General features: G+C 44.3%; 1 protein-coding gene across 5 annotated transcripts in view; it reads left to right on the top strand.

Annotated features, from left to right (window-relative positions):
- The window catches only part of AFF2 (ALF transcription elongation factor 2), a 443,996-nt gene extending 419,209 nt beyond the window's left edge, over positions 1–24,787 (top strand). For all 5 annotated transcript variants that reach the window (XM_081808150.1, XM_081808148.1, XM_081808149.1 and 2 more), the window contains 6 exons: positions 1,338–1,474; positions 5,336–5,407; positions 5,763–5,856; positions 8,235–8,287; positions 13,388–13,578; positions 17,558–24,787. In XM_081808150.1, coding sequence (XP_081664276.1) covers positions 1,338–1,474; positions 5,336–5,407; positions 5,763–5,856; positions 8,235–8,287; positions 13,388–13,578; positions 17,558–17,679 — 669 coding nt within the window. In that variant the 3' untranslated portion in view covers positions 17,680–24,787. The remainder of the gene's footprint in view (positions 1–1,337; positions 1,475–5,335; positions 5,408–5,762; positions 5,857–8,234; positions 8,288–13,387; positions 13,579–17,557) is intronic.
- The last annotated feature ends 819 nt before the right edge of the window (positions 24,788–25,606 follow it).

Genomic DNA, 25,606 nt, shown 5'->3' with positions numbered 1-25,606 from the left:
GTCAGTCAGAGCCAGATTACCTAAGGAAATAATCGGGTGAGGCATGAGAAGAAGGAGATAGTTTGCATACACACACATAGGTTTTCATAAAATCGCTTTGAATTTGGTTCAGACCAATATTCTTCCACAACAGCTTACAGTAAGGACGCTGCAGAATTCCTGCAGTATATAAAAGCTGCAGAACATTTATTATAAAGAGAGTCATTTACAATAGCGGTTCTGTAGGACCTGTAACTCATCATTTTATAGTTGTACTTAATCCTTTGCTAGAGACAGCTACTCTGCCATTTTGAGAATTGAAACCTTCACCGTTGCAAGAAAATATTTTGATAAAAGGTATACAAGAAAATTAAAATAGCTAAATCTGCATTATATTGGTTCTTTTTACATAAAATCCTGTATTAGTGGAATTCTTACATCCAGCTATCAAAAATTGAAAACATTAAATACTGTTATAAAATACTCACTATAAAAGTGTCATATATAATATTCATTACACATAAAAAAGAAATCAGTATGTCTAAGTCAGTTCAATCATGACCATTATCAGGGCTAAAACCTTTTGCAATAAAATTTTACTAAACTAAAATATTTAGTAGTGCTATATTTTTTGGCTTTTTGACACACTATTGCAGACCATCATTTACAGTGAAAGTGATGTGATTATTGTCAACAGTCACATGGAAGCTTCACATTTTTCATGACAATAGCATCCATTTTTTACTCTTCCCCTGGGGGTGGGGCTGATGTGCTCACAAAGACTGTAGATGGAAGTTGTCCATGAGGCTTATGAAAAGCAGAGTTCCACCACCAGCTCTGTCCATAGGACACTACAATGCCCAGTCTAGTCAATTCAGCGAATAGAAACTAGTCAAGGCGTGATTTGCATTCTGATCCCCCCAAAAATAATCACACCAGCAACAGGAGCACAAATACATGATCGTACCACCAGCACACACGATACCTTGGCTGCATTCTTCTCTTCTCTACCAGCCTTGGGGTCATGACAATAGAACCTTAAATCAGCTATGTCACTGTCGATACGAATTCACTCACTGACCCCCCTTCTCCATCGGGGTTTCTCAACCTCGGCACTCTTGGCATCTTGGGCTGGGTATTTCTCACTGCTGGGGGGTTGTCCTGTGCATTGTGGGGTGTTTAGCAACATCTCTGGCCTCTGCCAACTCGTCCCTCGTGCCGACGACCCCCAATATCTCCAGTCGTTGCCCAACGTCCCTGGGGGAGGGGTGCAAAAAGGCCCCGGGATTGAGACCCACCCCTTTATATGAGGGAGAAAAGAGGCAATATCGTGGTGACAAGTCATCTTCCTGTTTCAGTTCGAGAAATTTGGCAAAGCCGTGAATTATGCCGATGCAGCCCTGTCCTTCACCGAATGTGGCAATGCAATGGAACGCGACCCTCTGGAAGCCAAGTCTCCGTATACCATGTACTCCGAGACTGTGGAGCTCCTCAGGTTAATGGCCTTTCTGCAGCCATCTTCCTAAGCTCATTTCAGTCGTAATTAGAAGCTATGTTTTTTAAAAATATCATTTCCTCCTCCTAATGGTTTGTCCTACGCATCTTCTTCTTAGAAGTCATCATAATTAGTTCTTGCCATTTTATTAATGTCATGGAAAATTTATAATTGATGGACACCGCTTTTATGAATTATCCCCTTCAGATGTTACAATGTGAGTGTTCTAATTTGCAATATTCATAAAATTAAAATGGAAACGTAGTGGGTGGAAGTAAAGTATAATAATTTCACCATGTGGCATTGACACTTGCCTTTTCAAAGTGCAGTTTTATAATTCAGGGAAGGTGGCACTATCGGGATTTCTGTTATGAACCATGTTTTCTCAGAATTTCTGCCTTGGTTATTAAAAAGGAGGGGCCTCTGTTCCAACACAAAGTTGGCGTTGAGGGCCGCAGGTGTGCGGTGAACTTCCCCTGTGTCTGTAATTTCAGGGAAATAGACAAGGTGGTAGGAGGGGGAGGGGTAGAGCTCAGAGGATGAGAATAGGAGACCAGTATATTAACTGCACAGATTATCGGTCACATCTGCATTTGAAATGAAATTTCCTGGCCTGCCGTTGGTCTTGGTGGAGTAGAATTTGTGAGTAATCAGAGAAATTCCTGGAAGAAGGGGAAAGAGAAGAAATGCCCACTGTTGTATTTTCCAGTAACGTGCAGATATTTGTAAAATAATTGAATCCACTTCTTAAGAGTGGAAAAGCACCATCATCTGCTGGATGCACTAAATTGCTTTTGTTTTAGTGAGCAGTTCCTCACCTGATAGGTTCTTTCTATCCAGATCACCTCTGGCTGGATAAATTGATAATAATAATAATAGTTTTTACTATGTATGTTGCCTGTGTCTGCATAAAATGTTACAAATCCGAGGCCGTTGTAATTAAACCTTCAGACAAACATCGGACACATTTAGCATGCGTATTTTCCCAGCAGAGTCTTCCAAAATATCAAAAGAATGCGAAGTCTTATAAAGAGAAAAAAAAAAACTCTGCTTGCATAGAATCAGAAGAGGAAGTTAAAGCCACAAAAATAGCATGTAAGGTATCTATCTCTCAGACTTACTTTATGATCTGTGAAAGCCACCACCGCCATTCTCTAGCTTTTAATGGGAAATTGATTTCTCAGTGGATTTGAGGCTGCCAGTGATTTTCAAAGATGCACGAGATGAAAATTCTGGCAAAAATTAAAAATCGAGGGGCAGCATTAGTGAACAAACACAAAGAAAATTCATGTTCTCTATCTATCCAAACATTAGAAACTTTAAAAAAAAAAGGCACTTCTTAAATTAATAAGAAAATAGAAAAATGCTAATACCTAGTGTTAACACACACACACACACACACACACACACACACACACACAATGATCATTGTAAATTGAGGGCAATTTGGCATTGTGGAGGAAAACCTTTACAAATGAGCATTCATATCTTTTCAGCCAGCAATTCAACTTCGGGAAATGTGAATTTCCTGTACTGAAGAAATAATTGTAAGAGGAGAGCGAGTTATCTGTATGGTGTTCAGTTTGGCATATATTATAGCACACAATTAGAAGCAAACCAAATAATGAATCATAGAAGAGTAAGTAATTACACTGTAGTACACTCAACAGAATTCTTTGCAGCCAGTGAATTGCAGCAATGATGGAGACTATGTAGCTGCAGAATTATATACACACTACATCTCTGACCATGAAAAGCATGTTTCTGCCTGTGGACCAAGCTGGAAGGGAAATGAGATCAGAGCTGCAGTAGGGTGAAATGATGGGTGTTTCCCATCTCTCTGTATTTTTCTTTCTTCTTCGTTTTCTTTTAGGAAAATACATGCTCTCTTAAAGATACAAAAGCAGAGCATCATATTTCGTTTCTGATAAAAATGCAATGTGAGACTTTGAGTAACATTTATTCCCATTAAAAAACACTTCTTTTTCCATAATTATTTACAGTGGAGAATGTATGGACATTCACTTTAGAGTCAATAGTTTGAAACTTTATCTTGAGTTAATTGTCGATTCCCGTGCGGTTGTAAGAAATGATCGGGAAAGCTCCTGTGGCCCCGCACCCCAGTTTCCCCCAACAGTATCACAAACAGGACAGTGACATTGATAAAATCCATGGACTTTATTCAGTGTTTTACATGCACCCCTTTGCCCTCTCTCTCTATGTACATTTCTTGCATTTTCTGTAAGGCCTGTGTGAGTATAATTTCTTTTTGAGAAAATTTCAGTTGGGAATAAAATGGGCTAAAGTAACTAGGTCTTCTGGTCCATTGAAGCAACTGAAGTTCCACAATCCACTCACTTCAAAAGTTGCAATTAGAGGGTGACTGTAATGTGAACATAGTTTTTAGTGGCATCATATGGTGGTGGAGAGATTTCTATTACTCTCTGACAGTATGCTGGCCACAGAGATAGCGCAGTTTTCTTCCTTCAAGTCATTATAGTGGCTCTGAGCCCTGGGAATCTGCAGTAGAAATGTATTTGTGCAAACAAGTGGGGCATCACGATGACTTGACATTTCAGCGATCCAACTGTCAAAGACAGTTTGATTTATTACATAATAAAAATCCTTTTACTTAATATGGCCACAACAGAAGGGACCCACACCAAGTGCACAGGTCCTTTTGCTGGAAAACGTTCCCTCAACAGAAGTGGAACCGTAACCAGGAGAAGGGGTCCCTGGTCTTGAGGGGCAAGCCCTGGGACACCGGTGTTCTGGGGAGGCTGTTGAAGATGGGGAGTCCATTGTGCAGGCTCCCCATCACCTTCTCGTAAATGAGAATGAACCTAGGCTGCCTGCACACTTCCAACTTCCTTCTGCAACGCTGAACTCCATTACTTATTCCTCCACAGGTACCTGTGAAATTGCATTAAAGCTCAGACAATGATTTTATGCAGTGAATTGATTTTCAAGAGTCTAAATGCCCCGAATGGGATGTGCTCAGCTAGAAGAAAAAAATGAGAACTGCTCAACCTTTGATCACCCCAGTGTGGAACAGTAACAATTAAAGAGAATGGAAAGACAAAATATACAAGCACCATAAATTAAGGGCTCTTAGACCTTCAAATGCTGTGAAATTGACCTTCCTCTTAAAAAAACAAAACCACTTTCTATAGGAATATCTTCAAAACCTGAGCCATTAGAAAAGACCTTTTTAACTGTGTGATTGTGGGCTCCCCACGCCCATGTCAGACACAGTCGTGTATTATTTACCTCGTCTGTCATAAACTTGACTGAGACTTTGCTGTGGCCGCCTCTCATTGCAAACCAGTCATGCTGGTTAGCTAGAGTGGTCCTAGGGACGGTCTTTTGCCAGAATGTTTTTTTCTATTTTTTTTTTTTTTTTTAGTTTTTATTTAAATTCCACTTAGTGAACATACAGTGTTCTATCAGGTGTACAATATAGTGATTCGGCACTTCCATGCATCACCTGGTGCTCATCACTACACATGCCCTCCTTAATCCCCCTTACCTGTTCCCCCCGCCCCTCCCCCACTCTGGTCACCATCAGTTTGTTCTCTAGAGTTAAGAGTCTGTTTCTTAATTTGTCTCCTTTTTTTCTCCCTCCGCTTGTTTGTTTTGTTTCTTAAATTCCACATATGAGTGAAATCATGTGGTATTTGTCTTCCTCTAACTGACTTATTTCACTTAGCATGATACGCACCTGCCCACGCGCCCTACTTTGGCCTCCCACCCAGAGCAAATGTGGCACTAAGGCATTCAGGCGGTGGGAATAGCAATGACTTCTGGACTTTTCTGAGGGGTCATGCAGATGGCACTTGAGCTTGTCCTTTCTCTTCAAAGGTACGCGATGAGACTGAAGAACTTTGCGAGCCCCTTGGCTTCAGACGGGGACAAAAAGCTGGCGGTATTATGGTAAGTCTCATGAAGGCTGCAAAGAGGCAGCTGAAATGTCACAGAAGGATTTGGAAACTCCAGATCGACTTAAGCTGCTTACCCCAGATCATTATTCTTGTTTTCCATTAAACTATTAAAGGATAACTAATGGATTTCTTCAGTCGCTGACTAAACATTTACTCTCCTAATTTATACCCTTACCAAGATGGGATTTTAATGCTTACCTCTTCTCTTTGAAACATTTTTCTTTTTTCACTTCTGTTCCTCAGTAACCGTAGGGGAGTGAGCGTGAACTGTGAATCAGCATTTCGTTGCCAGTACGTAGCTTTCATGAAGCACCAACATTAACATAATCCTTTCCTCCTCACCACAGCTACAGATGTTTATCACTTCTCTACTTGCGGATGTTCAAGCTGAAGAAGGACCATGCTATGAAGTACTCCAGATCACTGATGGAATATTTTAAGGTAATCCTTATTTTGTATAATTTATAAGTACAGGGTGAATACAGTCACTAATGAGACGTGGCAAGCATGTGATTAAATGTCAAGGTTGTTGCTGCCACAGGCTTAACCTCCGTCATCCCAGCTGGCCATGGCCCTCCTGCCTCTCTCCCTTGGGGCTTAGCAGAGAGCTCAGGTTTGATTTGATTCCTGGAAGAGAAGGCGCAGTAGTGCGATCCCCTGATTATCTTCTGGACTGACCAAATGGCCCTTGGCATCTTCCTGGTTGCAGTCATGGGAATGATGGTGCCTCCTTCCCCACCCTGCCTGGTGGGGACCCACCAGGGGACACAGGTTGTGACCATGGCCAGTCTCCTGTGAAGTGAGCAGCCAGCCCAGAAATTTCTCAACAATGGGAGAGTTCACTGCAGCCGCCCTGGGCTCTGGGGGAATAACCATTCCCATGGGAGTCCTTTGGCCAGGGGCAGTCTTGGAGTACAGTGGTTGTACTTTAAAACAACTGATCAATCAATCAATCAATCAATAATAAAATAAAATAAAACAACTGATTGTTCTGGTTACCAAAATGAACTATCACACAAACAACAAATAAATAAATAAATAAATAAATAAATAAATCCGTGGTCTAGGGAACTGGAGATTTTAATTTGCAAGCAAAAAAAAGGAAAAGAAAAGAAAGAAATTTCAACTGCAAAATGAATGCCAAAATTTGGGAACGAGCCCAGACAAAAACTGCAAGCCACTAAAGGGTCACTGGTTTGATGGTCTCTGAAGCTTCTGCTTCATTTGCAACCCCCTGCCCCCCCCGCCCCCGCAGTGGTCATGATTCAGATTTGAGGAGGCTCAAGGCTCCTGTTGGTCACGTCTTAAAGGAAAAGGATGATTATTTATTATTATTATTACTATTATTTCTGCCAAGTGCGTGAGCCCGCTTGGCTAAATTGCACCAAAGCAGTTGTCTGAGATGAATCAAACCATGACCTTCACATTGGTCACCCAGATGCACAGCTGTATGAGGATGCCAACTCAGTTGGGAAAAAGAGCACGTCCGCCAGCTATTCCGTGGTGTGGCCACAATACCATAAAGCTGGTGCTCCTGTGGGTGACGCGTCAAATACAACAGCTGCCCATCCCCCCCAAGTGTACGGTCTCCACCTATGCTGTAGAAAGGCAGTTCTCGAACCTGAGTGGGCATCTGGATCCCCTGGAGAGCTCGCAAACCCTGAGTGCTGGGTCCCACCCCCAGAGTCTGATACTGGAGGCCTGGGACAGGGCCTGAGAGCTGGCACATGTAACGAGTTTCCAGGTGATGCTGCTGCTGGTCTTGGGCTTACGCTTTGAGAGCCACAGCTCTAGTATCTGTCCTCTTTGGCCTGTTCTTTGTGACTTTCAGGGCACTGTAAAAATGCCAAACAGATGTCAAATAACTCACTCCTCTGGCAGCGCGTTGAGCTGCTTTTAGATTAAAAACCTTAGGTGTGTGTCTCCGTGCTCCAGAGAAGTGTTGCCTGCTCACTGGGCTCCTGAAAGTGCCTGACCCTCCCTGGCACCCCATTTGCAAAGGGGGCTGGACTGGAACCCAAGAGGTAGGGGAGAAGTATAACCTTGGTCTTGGCGGTTGAAAAGGCCAGCCTGAGTCAGGCTCAGTGCCCCGGGGGTCCTGGTCCTGTGCACTCTGGGCTCTAACCTGGTGACGTCATTATGGTGAGCTGGACCACTGCCCTAAGGTGGTGGTGCTGAGTGCTCTGCAAGTGTGTGGCCCCCCAGATGCAGGAGGCCAACTTTTGAAACCGGCCCAGTTCCATTCAGAGGGACAAAGAATCCTTAGCGGTCCACAGCAGTGCTGCGCCAGACCAGTTGCTTTGCTAAACAGGGATTTGCGTGTAAAGATAGCAAATCAAGGTGATTCACGACAAAACAAACCACAAAACACTGCTCCGTCCTGGCCCATTCCCGGGATGTCAGAGATTACAGCCCACGTTGCATCCCAGGGAAAAATTCTGCCGTGGGAGCTAAAGGTGAAAAGCTTGCCAGTACTCTGAAGAGCTTGTTTTGCAGAATAAATTTCAGATGAGGATAATTAAGCCACTTCTTGGAGAACTGAGTCTGATTTTACTGGGCCTTTTAGTATATAAGATCTTTCATCAAGTGACTTGCATGGTCCTGATTGGAGCCCGCTAATTATCCTACCCAGCTATTTTCATCGAGTGTGTGTCATGGTGTGCTGACGTGCACTTACATCCCAGCTCTGCTAACAGAACAGGAGGCATCCCGAAATGCTGCAATCAATATTAATGTACTCGAAATCACACTTCCATCTGTTTCTGAATTAATAAAACACAAAATAGATGTCCTTATTTCCCTCTCTCTCTCTTTTTTAGCAAAACGCTTCAAAAGTCGCTCAGATACCATCTCCCTGGGTAGGCAATGGAAAGTAAGTATCTTATGAAAATTGCTTTTTCAGAAACTCAGCGAATTAAGAGACCCCAAATATTTTGTATTGACAACTCAGGAGTGAAGGCCAATTCTGAGACTAGAGTAATTTTTGTGCACAGGAAATTCTGGTCAGATTTCAGCTAATGGCAAGACAGAAAAGTTTAACATGATGCGATTCCCAGTTTCTTTAACTATTTGATCTTTAAGCCAAATGATGGCCATAAAAGTATCTGTTAATGAGATGGCAGTGATTTTTCAATGATTCACTCGGTAATGAAAGGCCAATGAAATATTCATTGATACATAGTAAGTGCCATTTAATAAAACCAAAGGCATAATAGTATTGAGAATGTGAAGGCACTTAGCCTTCATGAGCCTTCATGGTGATTTTTATATGAATACTAAAACACCCTGACCTAAAATACATAAAAGCATCCACTCTACTGCTGATCTACTGCTGATCTAAGGCTCAGTGGACTCCCCCACTCCCTCCACTGCCCATAGTTGGAAGAGCATCCACCTGGTCCTGAGGCTGTCCCTAGCTGCCAGGGGAACTCCAGGAGGGACGGGGCTGGGGTGGGGGCGGGGCTCGGGGGCCCCTCCCCCGCACTGGGCATGTTTCTCCAGCTCTAAAAGGAAAGGGCTGGACCCCTTGGCATCCGAGGCCCAAGGCCCCGGGTGAGAGATGTTCCTGCTAAGAGGGAGATTTGGAAGCGCAGGTCTGTCTGTGGCGCAAATTGGCTCCGTGCCTGCCCTTCCGTGCTTGAGCATCAGTGTTCCGTCTGATTCCAGTCCCTCCCTCACCACCCCAGGCCCACTTGCCACCACCAGTGGGAAGGGAAACTCCATGACTACAGACCCAGGCTTTGGCAAAGAGCTGCTTTTTCCATTTTTCATCATTTTAAAATTCTTGTGTCTCTGGTCCATACACTTTCTTCCAGCGTATTCTAGTCTCCTCTTGCCATTTTATAAATATCTACAAAGCATACTCCCAAAGCAGTGGGACGTGAACTCTACATTGAGATCATAAAAACATTCAGAGTGAGGGAACAGACCCATTAAAAACTCTGCATTAACTCAATTACTGTATTGAAAGGAAGTACCGCTTAAATTGTTAAGTCTTACTTTTATATTGACAAACAAAAGCAAAAGAATGCTTCTCTCTGGAAGTTGAGAAAATAAAAATAACCATTGAAAGGCCCAGAGAAAGCTATTTTCTCTGAGCACAGAGTAGAGCGAGGGCAAGTTCAGGTAAGCAGCTATTAAAGGATTTCTGGGAAATTTCTTTTAATTCTGAAACGAAAGAACTCGAACACATCCTAAGCTTGTGAAGTCACACTAAAAGCCTCCTGAAAGGATGTTTTAGGCAGCTTCTGTGTGAAGAAAGCACACTCCCTTTGGTAGGCCAGAGAGGTTGTGAATGAAGCAACTCCAAATGGTCACCCCCGGGTTACCTCCCTTTCATTCAGCGAACACCTCACGCACATTTCCATACAAGGGGCTGGGGGCGCAGCTGACTCCAGTGGGATCCCTGCGCTCCAGAAGCACACAGTCCAGTGGAGGGAGGTGACAGATGGGAATGAAGTTCTTTGGAAGCCCAAGAGAAGAGGAGCTTGGGCCTCCCTGGATGGTCAGGGAGGGCGTCTTCTATGCAAGCAAGGCCATAGCCTACTTTCCCCAGCACACGAGGGTGGCTGGCACCACACAGGGCCTGGAAGGGCATCTTCCAGAAGCAGCAACCCCTGACCATGAGGCCTGGGGGAGAAAATTTACAAAGAAGCAGTTGGAAGAAGGAGAAGAACAATCTGCTTAGTACTGAGCAGGGATTGGCAAACTTTTTCCGAGGCTTAGAGGTAATATCTGAACACCATGCTTGGCACATGGTAACTTTACCATTTGAGCTGGAAAGCATACACTGTCCCACCCCTAGAACTCCTAGAGCTCTTGGTGTATACTTCGCCTTGGGCACTTATTCTAGCTTGTCAGAAACTCATGGGTCTGCTCCCCTACTAGACCATTTGCTCTTCCCAATAAGGGGCCATTCATTCTTTCATTTGCCACCTATTTACTGAGTGTGTACTATGGATGATGAGACACTCTGCCAGGCACTTGATAGACACACCCCCATCATCTTGTGCTATATGTTATTCTCCTACCCTCTCCAGAGCCTCTCTATGTAGTGGATACTAAGCAGTGACAAAGGGATGGTGGAAGACAGTTCATTCATTTATTTAACATTCATTAAGTACATAGGATGTGCGCCAGGCACTGGTCTAGACACTGGGTATAGACATAGACAGAAATCCCTACCCTCCTTGAGGTCACATTCTGTTGGAAAGAAAAAGTAAAAACTATGTGGTTTGCTAAATGGTGGCAAAGGTCATAGAACAAATGGAAACCAGGAAGGGGGCTAGAAAGCTTGGCTAGGGATCACGTGGGGAGCAGGACACCTATCTTGAATTGGGACGTTAGAGAAAGATGGTGGAGAGCAGTCCATGTAAATACCTGGGGGGGATGCATTCCAAGCAGAGGGACAGCAACCACCTTCCGAAGTGGGCTGTGCCTAATGAGTCTGACAAACAGCAAGGGGGCGAGTGTGGCTGAGATGTGGATTGGACCAGTGTGCTAATGGTGAAAGTGGTGGGAAGTGGGTGCCTGTGTGTGTACCCTCATTTGCGTGTGCCATGAAGGTGTAAGAGAAAAACAAGATCTACAAGTACACCCACAGAAAGAAAATGGGACAAGGAACCTCAAGCTGTGTGGAGAGCCAGGTGGGAGTGGGAGGCCCCCCGAGATGAGTGCGCAGCATCACGCCCTTGTACCCAGAGTCACAGCCTTCCTTAGGCAGGTTGGAATTCTTTCATCAGTACAATGCGGCCTGCAGATAACGCTCATCGGGAGGTCACTCCTAGAGCCTCGTGTAAGATCCGCCATGACCAAAAGCAAACCCATGCCCTAATTCCCCTTGCCTCCACTACTGATTGTTATCGTTTCCAAGAAAGTAGGCAGTAAGAGACAAAGATAGCCCTTCAGTTAGCACGTGGATGTCATAAGCTAAAAAGGCCTTTTCAAGATGTACAAAGTAAATAGAGGTGATGTGTTTCCCCTTGTGACTTCTGGACATGATCAGAAATCACTGAATCCAACCTTTTCTTTGAGTCAAGGAAAGGCTCAGCAAGGGGAAGGGACATGCCCAGGAGCACACAGCCATTTAGGGCAGGGCCAGGGTTAGAATACAGGTCTCCTGGGATTCCAGTACACACTCTGTTCCCAGCACAGCATGGTTCCCCTTTCAACATTTGAGACACCTGACAGCTTTGGGATTTTTCTCTAGCCATTACAAATGAGGACATACTCTTTTCTTGCCTTAAGTTGGCATCTAAGAGTTAATGACCACTACTCGGAGAAAAGAAAATAGCATTTGCAAGCAACCACAACAAAGAAATCCAGCATTCACTGCCTGTTTTGTGTGTGTGTGTGTGTGTGTTTTGGGGTGGCTTTTTTTTTTTTTTTTTTTTTGGTCTTTAGTTAACCCTTCCGTGCTTAGGCTCCTTAGCTTGGACATCGCCCCACTCCACCCCTGCCTTGAGAATAAATCTTTCCATCAAGAAGTTTCAAAAGGTCTTAGAAATTATAAACAGAACAGGAAAACTTTCACACCCTCTCACAGACAAATGCAGAGCAAGTGTGAGGATCCCCTTTGCCCCTCATACTAGAACATACCAGAAGATATACTCTGTTTCCAGAAATGGACCAAAGCTCTCACAGGGCCTGGCACACCCCACATGAGTCTCGAGGCAAGTGTATCGATTTGAGTCGCTCCCAAATTGAGTTAGCAATACTCCAGCCATTGCCCCAGATCTTGTGTTCACATGCCCATTGGGGTGCACATCCGCTCTGTGAGCACCGATCGGCTCTGAGGAACACAGCCAACCTGGAAATCTAGAGTTACCAGCAGCCACGGCTGGGAACAGCGAGGGGGAGTGACAGGCTGCCTTGATGATCTGCTGGGTGTATTTGGAGGAACGAGGAGGAGCCCCAAACACAGCTTTCTCCATTTCTTCTACTCCCCCAAAATGTTCTATCGTAACAACATGGCACGCTGGGGCACCACTGGACAGTCTTTCGAAGTCTCGTTGAAGGAGGATAGGAAGGCTGAGGGGGTGCATAGGCCTTGCTCACGTGCACAGGAAGCACCCAGGCCCTCCCTGATATGTGCAGATTGCAGGGGACTCCTTGTTGCTGACATTAAAGTATTGAACCACAATCTATATCCAGACCTTGGTTCTGCCCAAATAGGACCTGCAAAGACTTCTCTTCGTAAACAGCACGCAGGTGAAGGGTCAGCAATTAACAGCCATCTCTGTAGCATGTCTTTGAGAATCTCAAAGATTATTCAGAATCTTACTTTTTCTGGCTTCCCTAATACTGCTCCTTGGGGGGCTTTCAAGAATTGCACTTTGTTTATTGTGGTGACTGTATTTGGAGCAAATTGTCATTGCGGTTTCCACAAAACACTTTGATAATAGCCTTTCCTAGCTGGCACTAGCCATCTGGCAGCAGGTAGAGAAGTCAGCACAGCTCTGAGATGTGTCTTCCTCTGAAACCTCACAACACTGGTTATATATATTCAAAATAAGAGCTACATGTGTGGACAGGATGAATGCCAGAGAAAGATTCACCCAGCTCTCTCTGCTATCTTAAAACGAAAGAAGCAGTGTGGATGGAGTCACCAGGGGTTGTCAGAGGCAGGGAGACATCAGTGTTCAACTGAGTTAGAAAAGGAGAAGCATGGCTCATTCTAGAGCCTGGCCCTGTAGCCCTGTGTGGGTTGGTCAGACAAGGCCAGAATGCGATGATAATCAATAGGCTCTTCCTACTCTGGGGCCTCTAGAGAAAACTAAGGTGTTGGCAGAAACTACAAGATGTCTTCTGAGAACAAGCTTCTCCACACCTGGGCTTCATATATGCTCACCACGCTAAACCTCATGCGGCAGTGACGTTCTCGTGAGGCCTCCGCATGGGGAGGGAGGCCTAGAAGGCCACAGTCACTCTTTGCAGCCAGCCTCACCAGGCCTGTCTCTTCCCCTTCCCCCAGGAACACTCCATCCCCGGTGTCTCTCAACAACGTCTCTCCCATCAATGCAATGGGCAGCTGTAACAACGGCCCGGTCACCATCCCCCAGCGCATTCACCACATGGCCGCCAGCCATGTCAACATCACCAGCAACGTGTTACGGGGCTACGAACACTGGGACATGGCCGACAAACTGACAAGAGAGAACAAAGGTATGCTTACCTGTTCCACCCACACTCATGGACCATGGTAGGGTCAACCATGCTTGGAAGCACTTGAGTTTTCCATGGTGGCCTTATCTTTCTGTCTCTCTGATTTCCAGGGTGTAGAGGAGGCAAGAAGGGGTTAACTCAGGGCCAACAGAGTAACCACACTTTTGCTGAGAGAGTAAGCAAGTCCTGGGATTTTTTTTCTTTTCTCCTTCAGAGCTTAAACTAGTCTGAGCTGTGACATGTTGGCAAAGGACCATTTCAGATTTTCCCTCAATGGTAAGGATCAGCACGGAAAAACAGAGGCAAAGGAGAAAAGAATGATTTGCAAATTAATTAAGATCCCGTTGGCCTCTTTTGTCAACTTTAATCTTTTGGGTTTGTTTTTTGGGGGGGGGTTGTTTTTTTCTTTTTTTGGAGAGGTGAGGTTGAACTGCAGGCTTGTGTTCAGAAGCAAAGGCCAAAGCTCACCTGGTATTTTTTCCACACTGACAGCTGGGATGAAGGATCAGGGTCCCATTCGTGGTAACACATGGGCTTTGCTACAGAACAAATGCAGGGAGGACCCTGCTGCACCAGAGGGTGAGTCAGTGGTCTCTGGCAACTCCTGCCGCCGTCTGTGACCCTGGCTGTCGCCTAGGTTCACAGGGAAGTCTCGCTATCCTGATGAAGGTGGGACGCACAAGCAGACTGCACTCTTGCCCTGGCCATTCGTTCGGCTTGGCTGATCCTGGCCCAGTAGTCACAGACAGTCAAGGTGGGCACTGGTGTGGGCCTTTGGGAATCAGATAGCGAAGAGGGGCCCCGCAGTTTAGAAGAGCGGAACTGTCTGGCCAGGAACTGGGAGGCGTGTGCATTGCTACTGCGGTGCTGACTTTGTGGAGAGTCCCACCGAAGTAGGAAGGGTGCCGATTTTGAAGGCTGACCATTTAAGTGGGAATCCTGCCTGGGTCATGCAGTGCTGGGCAACCTCAGGCAAGTTACTCAAATCTCTGAGCCACTTCCTAGCTTCCAGTTCTGTAATGGAGATAATAACGTATGGAGCCACTAGCATAAAATAGCAGGTTCAAGGTAGAAAGCCAGCAAATATTTATTCACTTGCTCCATATTATTATGTATCTATGTGACTCCAAGATTCTGTGGCTATCAGAGCACATTCCATAATCTGAGACTTCGACCCACAACCCGGCTAGAGACTTACACTGACCCTTGGGACTATTCACAGGTATTGGTTACGTCAGTAACTGGGAAGAAATCGGGCCACAATTTCCACATGCCAGATACTGTACTATTTGCCCGATCACTTGTTGCCTCATTTGTCCCTGTTTTGTAGATAAGTGAGGCAAGGTTAAGAAACTCACCCCTGACATCATAGCTCCTAACCCTGGAAGCAGGAATTGAATCTAGAACTCTGAACCACTAGGCTACACTGCCCATCAAGAGAGCGAGATTAATAAGAGGTCCTCAGAGATCTTCAGTGAGCTCCTGCCCTCAGTTACCTGAGTGATGGGCACTTCTCTACTTCTCTAAGCTTCTGAAATTCCAAAGACAACTGGCCCAGATGGCCAGGCCCATCCAAAAGTTCTAGAAGTGCAATTAAAAGCATAAGCATCTTAAGACTTGCCTAGCTTGTCTGCCTCTACTCTTCTCTCTTATTTTGTATTGGTAACTGGAGGGTAGTTCAATATTTATGGATTTCTGTCATAATTGCATCCATTTTCAAAATCTGCTAAAGTAATTCCTTCAAAATTAACCACAGAACTTTCCAGGAGTGATGTGGTGGCTGTGCTGATATTAAGGGAAATGGAGCTAATCTTGTCCTTAGCACAGCGTGTCAGGAGTTGTTAAGTTCCCCACCTAACACTCCATCAGAACAGCTCTGCACTCTGCTTAGAGTCAGAGAGCCTTCCCCCATCTGTCTTGTCCACATAGAGATGGGTAACTGAGGAGCTTCCCTTTTGATTGTTACTCTGGATCCCACTGGGGACAACCATGTCCTTGCACTCCCCCACCCCACTCTGTGCCTGCCCACCCGTGCAGCTGCAGATGGCTTCTGGCAGAGGACTCTGGTGCTAAAATCGGCCAATGGGGGTGATGCTGCTCCCTGGCCTTTGGTCTAGAAGCTCTGTTCCCTACCTCCCCAGCTGCTTACTCAAAGCTGCTATTAAAATGGTGACTTGGTGGGGGCACCTAGGTGGATCCGTTGGTTAAGCGTCTGCCTTCAGCTCAGGTCATGATCCCAGGGACCTGGGTTTGAGTCCCACATGGGGCTCCCTGCTCAGCGAGGAGCCTGCTTCTCCCTCTGCCCCTCCCCACTGCTCGTGATCTCTCCCTCTCTCTCTCACGCTCTCTCTCTCAAATAAAATCTTTAAAAAAAATAAAAATTAAATTAAAAATTTAAAAATCAAAAAAAAAAAAAAAATGGCAACCTGGGTATCTAGTGCACAGCATCCTGGCTCACGTGTGGCTCATGTTCACTCAGCAGTGACTAGGTCCTTTAGCATTTCCCTTAATATTGTGTTATATAAGGAGGTATTTCAGATGCCAAAAATAATTTACTCCTTTATCAGCAGGAATTACTTTTATTGCATAGTACAGGTTTAAAAGTATCACATAATCAAATGAAGTCGATACCTAGAGAAGGAGCCCATATGTTATACATAACGTGAAGAATCAGTGCATTGTTTTGTGAAATACCATCTGCTGGTCAATCAAGCGCGTGGAGCCCCTGCGTGCAAATCGCCTTCCAAGAAGGCGGGTGAGCATCCCAACCACTTCAAGGTAGCCTTCAGCACACACTACCCCCTCCGCTGCCACATTCCTCGCGCCAACCAGAACAGGCGTGACGTCCTCCTGGCTGGGGCTGCCTCCTCTGTCGGGAGCTGACAAAGAGGATACCCGAGAGCCCTCTCATAACCAAGATCAACACAATGGTAGACAAATAAATGCAGACGTGAAAAGGGGACGCCCAGATACTTTTCTAGACATCAGATAGTCTTTTCCACATACCTCCCACCCCACTCCAAAGCAGACCGTCCCAAACTCCAGCCCCAGTGGTTAGCAGTGTGGCCTCAGCTCGGCCCCTTCTCCAAATCAGCTGGAGGGAAATCAGCCCGGGTACTCTTACCTTCTGTGTCCTTCAAGGCGAGGAGGGAGTTGTTAGCGACAGGTCATTTCCCTTCCCTAAAGGAATTGGTAATAAGACCCGAAATCAGATGCCTTCTAGACGTTTATTTAGCGTTAGATGCTGATGGCTATAATTGCTGTCCAGGTTCACTGGCTATGTCTGCATCGTGCTGAGAAAAATCGGTAAACTCAGTTCTTTTAGACAAAGGAAAAAGAGAATACTTTCAATTCAGTAACACATACAATGGCAAACAGCTCAATATCCTATCAACCGTGGCTCCCTACCATTTTGTGTATATGGACCTCTTTCTAAATATAAATTTTTAATATCTAAAAATACAAATTCTCTATGTACTGTTAAAATTTATTCAAGTACATTTTATTTTGTATATGTAATTTATGTGTATATTTTAATATATATAAATGTTACACCTAGACAAACACATTTTTAGATATAATGTGATGTGTGTGTGTACACACACCTCACAAACCTCCACAGGGTTATAATATTCTTGTAGAATCCACTGAGAGAATATATAGTGATTTGAAAACACTTACTATGAATCAACAGATTTGAATGAATTTGTGTTTTATTAATCACAGTAACACAAACATGATTTATGCCACAGAATTTTCGGAGCTACACAAAGATTAAAATAATAGTGCCTCCTAGACATACGGAGCTTCGGTCCCCCAGCACGCAGTCTATAAATTTTTGTTGAATGAATGAAGAAACAGGGAAAACTTTTCCAATGTCCACATAGTTGTGTTGTCGCGTGAAGGCAGCTTAAGCCATCTGGTATGTATTTCTGTGATGATATTCAAAGGCCTGACCAAGGTCTGCTCTGATTTTCAGAATTCTTCGGTGATCTGGACACACTGATGGGGCCCCTGACCCAGCACAGCAGCATGACCAATCTCGTCCGCTACGTTCGCCAGGGACTGTGTTGGCTGCGCATTGATGCCCATTTGTTGTAGTGGGCGCGCCCCCATCTCCAGCATCGCCACCCATCACTCTACCTCTACCAGAGCACCAACGGTCACTGGTGGAACTCCACTCATTTGGGAAAGTTCTCTTTGCTTATGTTTGTTTTTATGCTTCTTTTGATATCTGTGAAAAACAGAAGTCATTGTAAGTGGACACTACAACTTGAGAGCAGTATATGTTTTATTACTTAGTCATTTTTCAGTATTTTATATGCATTTCTCAGATCCCACCATCCTTTTGTGCTTGATACAATGACACAGTCCCTACAGTATTGTTTTAAGTCCACACTACCCAAAACAAAGAATGGGAAGTACTTGTGATGATAACAGGTTCCTGAGAAATGAAACGATATGTCATATATATATATATATATATATATATATATATATATATATATATGAACTTAGACACAAAGGACCTACTAAGATTCAAATTTTCCGCAATAGCCATTCCCCAAACTATACTCTTATGTCCAGAAAAGAACGTATTTCAGAATCCATTGTTAAACTTTTGGGGTTCCCACGACTCAGTCTCCAGGTGAGAATTTTCATTGTCAAAACCCACTGGTTAGATGTTGTAGCCACATCATAAAATCAAGAGTATTAAGAAAACAAATAAGTATAGCAATGGCACTCTTAAAACAATACTATGGCAGACAACCAGAGGACTTTCTTGCTGACATCCCTTCCCTGATGCCCTATTTTTAAAATTTTAATGAGATGAAGTGGCAACATTGATTTCGACAACTTTAAGACATCGGCTGGCATTAAATATCTTGGAACTCCCTGATCTGAAGCATAAATCCTCACCTGGGATTCTCTTTTGTGTAAAGCTCTCCTTTTGAGGGGCAGTTAAGTGGGTGCACGCCCTAGGTGCCAAAATACTGCACTCTGGTTTTAGAGATGAGAGATGAGGAGAGGTCTGGAAATGTCCAAGGAACTCATACCTCTGCATCTTTGCAGTTGGTAGGCAGGTCCATTACTGGCAGGATATTTCTATTGTATTCTGCTCAAATCTCTGGAAACAAAAGTCAAGTTATCACTACCTAGGAGTTAGAATATACAGTTCGCTTCCAATTATAATCCACATTTTCTAGTTCACAGTGTTTCTCCTCCTCCTCCTCTTCCTCATCTTCCTCCTCTTCTTACTCCTCTTCCTCCTCCTCCTCCCTCCTCTTCTCCTTCTCTGTCTCCTTCTCCGTCTCCGTCTCCGTCTCCTTCTCCTTCTTCTTCTTCTTCCTCTTCCTCTTCCTCTTCCTCTTTGATCTTTCTTTACCTTTTTTGGAGCTCATTAGCTTTTGACTGAAATACTGAAATCACTGATGTTATTAAAGTCTATATTAGCATAAATCATTTCCATGAACATTCCAGAGAAAACTCCAAACTCTCTAAGTAGTGGCTAGCCCTTTAACAAAAAATGAGTCTTGGGGTAACGCTTCACCCAAGGGTGCTTTGAAAGAGCCCTGAAGATTGGTAACAGCTCACTTAATTTGGAGACATTTCCACATCACTTGTAATTATCCCCACCCCTTCTGATCCTCCACATTCATTTTATGTCCCCAAACATCACCATGTAAATATCATCTTTGGTGTTCCATCTCACCAGAAGAATCCCTCACCTGTAGTCAACACTAGTCATACATTAGTTCTTTATAATTACCTGCTGGTATATAATTCCACGTCGCCTTGAATCTGTTGAGTTTATTGAATTCTGTTCACTGAGCGATGACCAGATAAATAGTAGACATATGCACATGAAAGGTGCAAACTTGTATGATTCTTAAAGCCTGTCATGCAAGTCTGTGATAGGAACAGCAAGGGATCACCCTGCACTCTCATTGTCAAGGTTAAGATACATTCCCAATTGCAAAAGAGCCAGACTCAAGCTCCGCTCTGGTCATCGTTGAGTTTAAGACCCTTTTATAATAAGGTTGTGGAAGTTGTACTCCAATGGCTGAGGCCATGTTGTCAGGTGACTGCTGGGAGCATCCCAGCAGCTGAACCCACCACTTTCTATGCTCCCAGTGTGGTTGAGCTTTACATTCGCGGTCTCTGCAACAACACACACACACATACAGACATGCACACAAATGAAACCTGAGAGAATCTTCTCTGAGCCTCTTAAATGGGGAAAATGATAATATGAAAGACTCCAAACATCCAAGGTGGGTGTCACATATAAAAATTAAGCTGATGGTTTTGCAGTGACTCAAGTTCTCTGTTCATTTTTCCATGGCTTACCAGGTAGAGTGCCTGACTATTACTATATAATGAAGCCCACTGGCTTGACTTGTAAGTTCAACCTAAACCACGATCCTAGACCATCACAGATTTAGGGGTAGATTCTTCTTGAAATTCAGTCTCCAGAAACTAGACACTCGAACGCTAGGGGCAGTTTCCAAAAAGAAACCAGCATCTTGCCTCGTGGATGAAAGACCTGTAGCTCTAGTTTCAGCGAGTCCTTTTATCTACTTTACATACATCAGGGAGGCAGCAGAGAATCCCACTGCCTGATGTCACCTCGGGTGGCTGACTATACAGTGTGTGCCAAATCAGCAACACGATGATCAAATCTGACAGTTGAGTCCAGGATCACCACCTGATTATTTAGCAGACCCATTTGTAAAGCAGCTTAGAAACCAATTAAACATGGAGGAGGAATGGCCTTCCTATCCCTGGAGATGAGACGGTCTTTGGTTTCACGATTAAGGATTGTTGCTGTTTTCTAGGCACTGTAGCCATCACATTGTGAATGGTGATGTGTGTCGTAGGTGTGCGGCTTATGTGAGGGATTGAGATATTTTGTCAAGTAAATCTCTTCAGTGTACCAGTCTGTGGGAGGGATGTAGGACATGTGGATGGCAGTGAGAGATCCTGCCTGGAGACCTTGACAGAGGCTTGGTGAGACACATCTCAATGAGCACACGGAGGTAGGGGAATGGGCAGAGTAATGGGAAGCTCCACCTGACACAGAAGGATCTCGGCCCTGCTACGTGACCCCGGTAGGGCCACCACTATGCCTTCCTTTGTCACCCAAGCTCCAACCACAGGGAGTTTGACAAGTTCGTGTGAGGATGTTGGCTTGGCTTTGTATTTTTAATTAACTTTGGATTTTTTAGTGGTTTTGTCATATTACTGTCTGAGTTTGGTAGGTAGGATTAATTTGGAAAAGAGTATACTAGTGTGGTCCTCGGGGTAGAATTTAGCCGTAAGCATGTTGTTAGCCAGCCTGTAGACTGTTAATTACTTAATAATCTCATTGGGAAAATACTCGTAGTTTTATATTTGGGTGACATAATTGGAAAAGCAGATTAGCTGCTGCTAACTTTTAAAAGACTTGAGGTTGACATAAAAAGTTCCAAATCTTCAGTCAATAACCAAGTTGCTAAATTGGAAACCATTGGCTAAAATGTGTTTTGCTGAGTTTCCAAATGTCCGGATCTGCATTTGGACATTGCACCGCTAAATGCATTGGAAAGATACTTGCTCTGGCGTATCTTTCCCAAAGCTGTCTGATTCGGAGTTAGTTTTATTCAGATTTGCATCCTAGAGGTTGAAGTTGGAGTATGAAGTTGGAAAGCATTTTTGAAGGCAGAATCAATTGAGCTGTGAGGGCTCCCCCCTCACGTACTTCTCAACAGACATGATAACATTCACCTGCGTGAATTGGCAGGTGCGAGAACCAAACTGGATTGCTGGGTAGGACTACTCAGTAAGGCAATGAACTCCTTGCTTAGAGAAGCATCACTATCCCCATTGAGAAACTGTGTGGCGAGACAGTGTAGCTACACAGTATCAAACGAATGGGTTGATTCGGTGCCCCCAGATTCAATTCTGTGGGGGAAAACTATTGAGCCAGTTGTCACTGCTCGGTTATGCAACTGGCAGACTAAACTCCTCTTCGTCGTTATGGTTGTCGTTGTTGTTGTTGTTGTTTGTCATTTCCACCCGCACAGCCTTATTCTCATAATTAAACCCTGATTCATTTTCTCTTTGGTGTTAGCAAACTCCAACAGCAGAGATGGCATCTGTGTATTGATAATTGGCATTTACCCTGGCAGGAGGCTAATCGGATAGGCTGGTCTCAGACGTTAATCCTACCATCTGATATTTTCAGGGAAAGAAAAAGTAATTCCCTTTCCATTCTCCTCCTCACAAATCTGGAAGCCCTCTTTACCAAGAGCATCACATTTTCCTCCATAATCCATCGACTCAAAATTGCATTGTGGGGAGGGCGGAGGGGGGTGGGGTGGGGGGGTGGAGGGTAGGGAAGTCCTTCCAGGCCAGGCTGCAGTTCTTGCCCCTTTCTGCTTCTGACATGAGATGTTAATGAATCATTCATCAGGCTCACATTGGGTTAGGGGACACTGAACTGCTTTTCCGATCCATGATCAATCATCGTTCTTCTAAGAGATTGGAGCTTTGCTGTTTCATTAACTGTGCAGTGTAGACTAATGGTGTTTAATAAAAATCATTCAAAATTTCAAACTCTTTTGCCAGTGACCTCGATTTTGTTGGCTCTTTGCTTTGTACTAGACTTTGAGGAGGGACGGGGGAAGCAAAGGAAGCCTGCTACCGGGCACCTGGCAAACCCAGTGGCCCCCAGCACTTGCTGGTGAGCGGCGGCAGCGTGCAGACCAGCTGGGGGAAACCTCCCGAGGAATGCCACAGTGGATGCTTTCAGCCGGGGATAGCTTGTTCCTACTGAGGGACTCATTGTTCTCCAGCCTCAGCAGCAGGAAGCCAGCTGCCATATCCGGAGCTTAATAAGAACTGTAAACACTTTACCTGTTTGGTTTTGGCCTGCACCACTCATGTGGCTACCAAATAGGAGAAGTATCTCTGAGAGGAGAGCCCAGGGGGTGACAGCGGTAGCCAAATGCATCCCAGATGCTCCGGCCTTCTTTGAACTCGGTGGCGGAGGAGCTCCGGGCAGGAAGCAGAATTGGAGAAACCCCCAAACAGGCTGAGTTGGTGCCGCGTTGGCCAGATGGAGAGCTAGCTTCTCCGTCGGTCAGCCTGGCATGCAACCAGTGGTGTACTGGTAAAATGTTTAACAGCCAGCCCTCTGAGAACAGAAAGCACCTGACTTACTTGTAGGGTTTGCCAATTTCTGTAGTGTAAATATCCCCACCGTGGCTGATCTCCAGCCACTACGATGTCGCAGATCGCAGAGTTGGGAAGAGATGCACACAAAGTTGGGAGCACGGGCAAGACAGCTCCAACACACTACTGAATGCAGCCTTCCAAAGAGGGTTCTGAGTTCACATTTATGTTCATGTGGACGCACGCGTGCAAACACACAGCCATGCACACACGCATACACTTGTGTGACAAGCTGTTTCAACCCTTTCAAATGTGAATTGGTCCTCTGTGAATATAGGTAGTTTGTGATACGGCCCAAGAGGTATGGATTTTAAGCAGGAGAAAGCTAAGAAGAATGGCCTCTTGAGACCAAAGCATAGACAAATGGGAGTGGGGGGGGGGGGGTCATCACATCTCAAAGGAAAAACAGCAGCGAGATCAGCCCTTGGAAAATCTATAGGGTTGGTTGAAAATAGGATCAGTAAGTGTTCTTTTATCATTATTTTGTAAATGTCCAACTGGAATTTCTAACTTGTAAATGTAACTTGGATAAATTATTTACTCTTCATCCTTCTGATGACAACCTCTGTGTAGTTAGGAAACATTAGGGCCTCTATGGAGAATAGCACATTCCAAAATGCATTGTGTTGTTTTCTCGTAATACGGAAACTCAGTATTTCTCCCACCTCCCTCTTGTTGTTCAGAAGATTTTTACTTTAGTTATTAGAGATCGAAGTTATGTGTTTAACATATGTTTTTAGTTAAAAGTGTCTACTTACTGTCCTAGCTCTGAATTCAAACCAGGATGTCTCCCGTATCAATTACATGACTAAATACTCAGAAATGATCATCCAAACCAAAATAATTCCCTTTTCTACTCAATATAAAGAAAACCAGGGTCACTAACAGGAAGGCATAAACCTCTTTTAAGAGAGTGAGGTTTTCATTAAACACACACACACACACGTGCGCACGTGCACAACTTTTTTTTTCTTGGGCCTCATTATAAATCATCCTGAGGGTAGAATAGAAAGTCTCAAAGGACCCATTCTCCTGGTCCTGTGCATCTTCTGCAGTTAATAAGAGGTCTGTGTCTGGAAAGGTTGAAGAACTTGCCCTACATTCCTATTATTCTTTAAACATTTCTATGTTCTGTCTAAGCCCGTGCCCGTGGTCGAATGTTAGCCCTGGAGGAGACCCATGTCCTACTCTTTCTTTCTGGCCTTTCTCTCTTTTGCCCCTGTGGTTCCTTCTGTGGCCAGTACAATAACAGGGTGGCAGGGGGTCTTCTGTCTCCTCATGGTATTCGGGCAACGTTTGTCTCACTGGAGAATGGTAACATCTGGGGCTGGTCTAATTGACATTTCACTCACACAGGGACTCAGAGTCCCCGTAGGCAATGGACCAGTTTGCATGGATACAGAGAGTGAGAAAGATGTTCATCATCATCTGGTGATTGCCTATTTCAAAACCATCCTCACTAATCAATCATATTCACCCACAAATATTACAAATGAGATCAATTCTGTCTCAAGACAATTTGTCAAATAGTTTTCTTCCTGGATGATTCGAGACTCGGGGTATTTTAGAAAGAGAAATGTCTGAGATGAAATCCCTCACATTTATTTAATTCTACAAATTGCTGTTTTTATTCCTATGTTCATCGGAGTAGTGCTTCTGGAGATTGTTTGATGTGGTGTTGTCTTCAGATAAAATTAATACATCTAAAGTGAGCCCAGTATCAATACCATGCTCATAATGCTCCTTGGGATCCGAAGATACCTAAAATTCTTCCCCTTGGCACACTTGGTTAGTTGAGTGACATGTCTTTCAGATCCTCCAAAGAAAAGTCTGGTTTCTTTTCTGGTTTTGTGGTGGTGGTTGTGGTTGTGGTTTTTGTGACCTGTTTCTCTCTATCTCTCTGTCTCTCTCTGTGTCTCTCTCTCTCTCCCCACTCTCACTCGCTTGCTTTGGCTCTGGCTTTCGCTTTCCTGCTCGGGCGCTTTCTCTCTCTCTAAACAAATGAATAGTTGAGTTAAATGTGAGCTTCTGAATTGTACTTGTTCATGCTTTTAAGACATAACAGATTAATAAAAATAGATGTGTTCTAATTTAAAACATGCCACCTGGAAAGGCATGCAGTATTATGAAACCATGATATTAGAAATGTTAGTCTGTTGAATCCATTTGTCCAATTGTATAACTTTGTGGAGCAGTGTTTTGACCTTTACGGCATAATTTTGGAGCAAGGGGAGTGGTTGCAGGCAGATGAGACAGTTTACATCAGGAATTTTCAATGAACTTTAGTTGGAGGCCTGGCAGTGGCAAACATCTTCAGATGTTGCTGTAACCATCATGAAGAACAAATTTCTGTTCTAGAAATTTCCCAGAATGCTTCAGTCAAGAATTTTTTTTAGGTTCATCTTTTTCTTTTTTTTTCATTTCTCCTTTTCTTTTATTATTTTGAAGCTGTTTATTATTACCGACTGAAGAAATATTTTGATTGTACTGTTTTTCTCTGTTCTCGTCTCTCTCTCTCTCTCTCTCTCTCTCCCTCTCTCTCTTCTCTTTCTCTCTGTCTCTCTCCATTTAACTATTGAAATCTGGAGTCTTTGGTAAATCTGCATGAGACTGGTCTGTAGGCCAGGAATGAAATCGAAATCTAAACAAACCTTGATGGGTTTTCAAAGAGGAACACTCTGTGTTCATTGGGCCCTTCCATGCCTCACATCGACAAATGATAAGACAGAGGTACTTCTTGCAGTGGGGCACTTTTAGAATCTCCTCTGAGACCTGATGCAGTTTAACAAACGACTCCACCTATTTTGCCAGT

This window comes from Leptonychotes weddellii, chromosome X (genome assembly GCF_054177405.1).
Source record: "Leptonychotes weddellii isolate Sample4059 chromosome X, ASM5417740v2, whole genome shotgun sequence".
Classification (NCBI taxonomy): Eukaryota; Metazoa; Chordata; class Mammalia; order Carnivora; family Phocidae; genus Leptonychotes; species Leptonychotes weddellii.
This window is presented reverse-complemented; position numbering and strand designations above follow the sequence as displayed.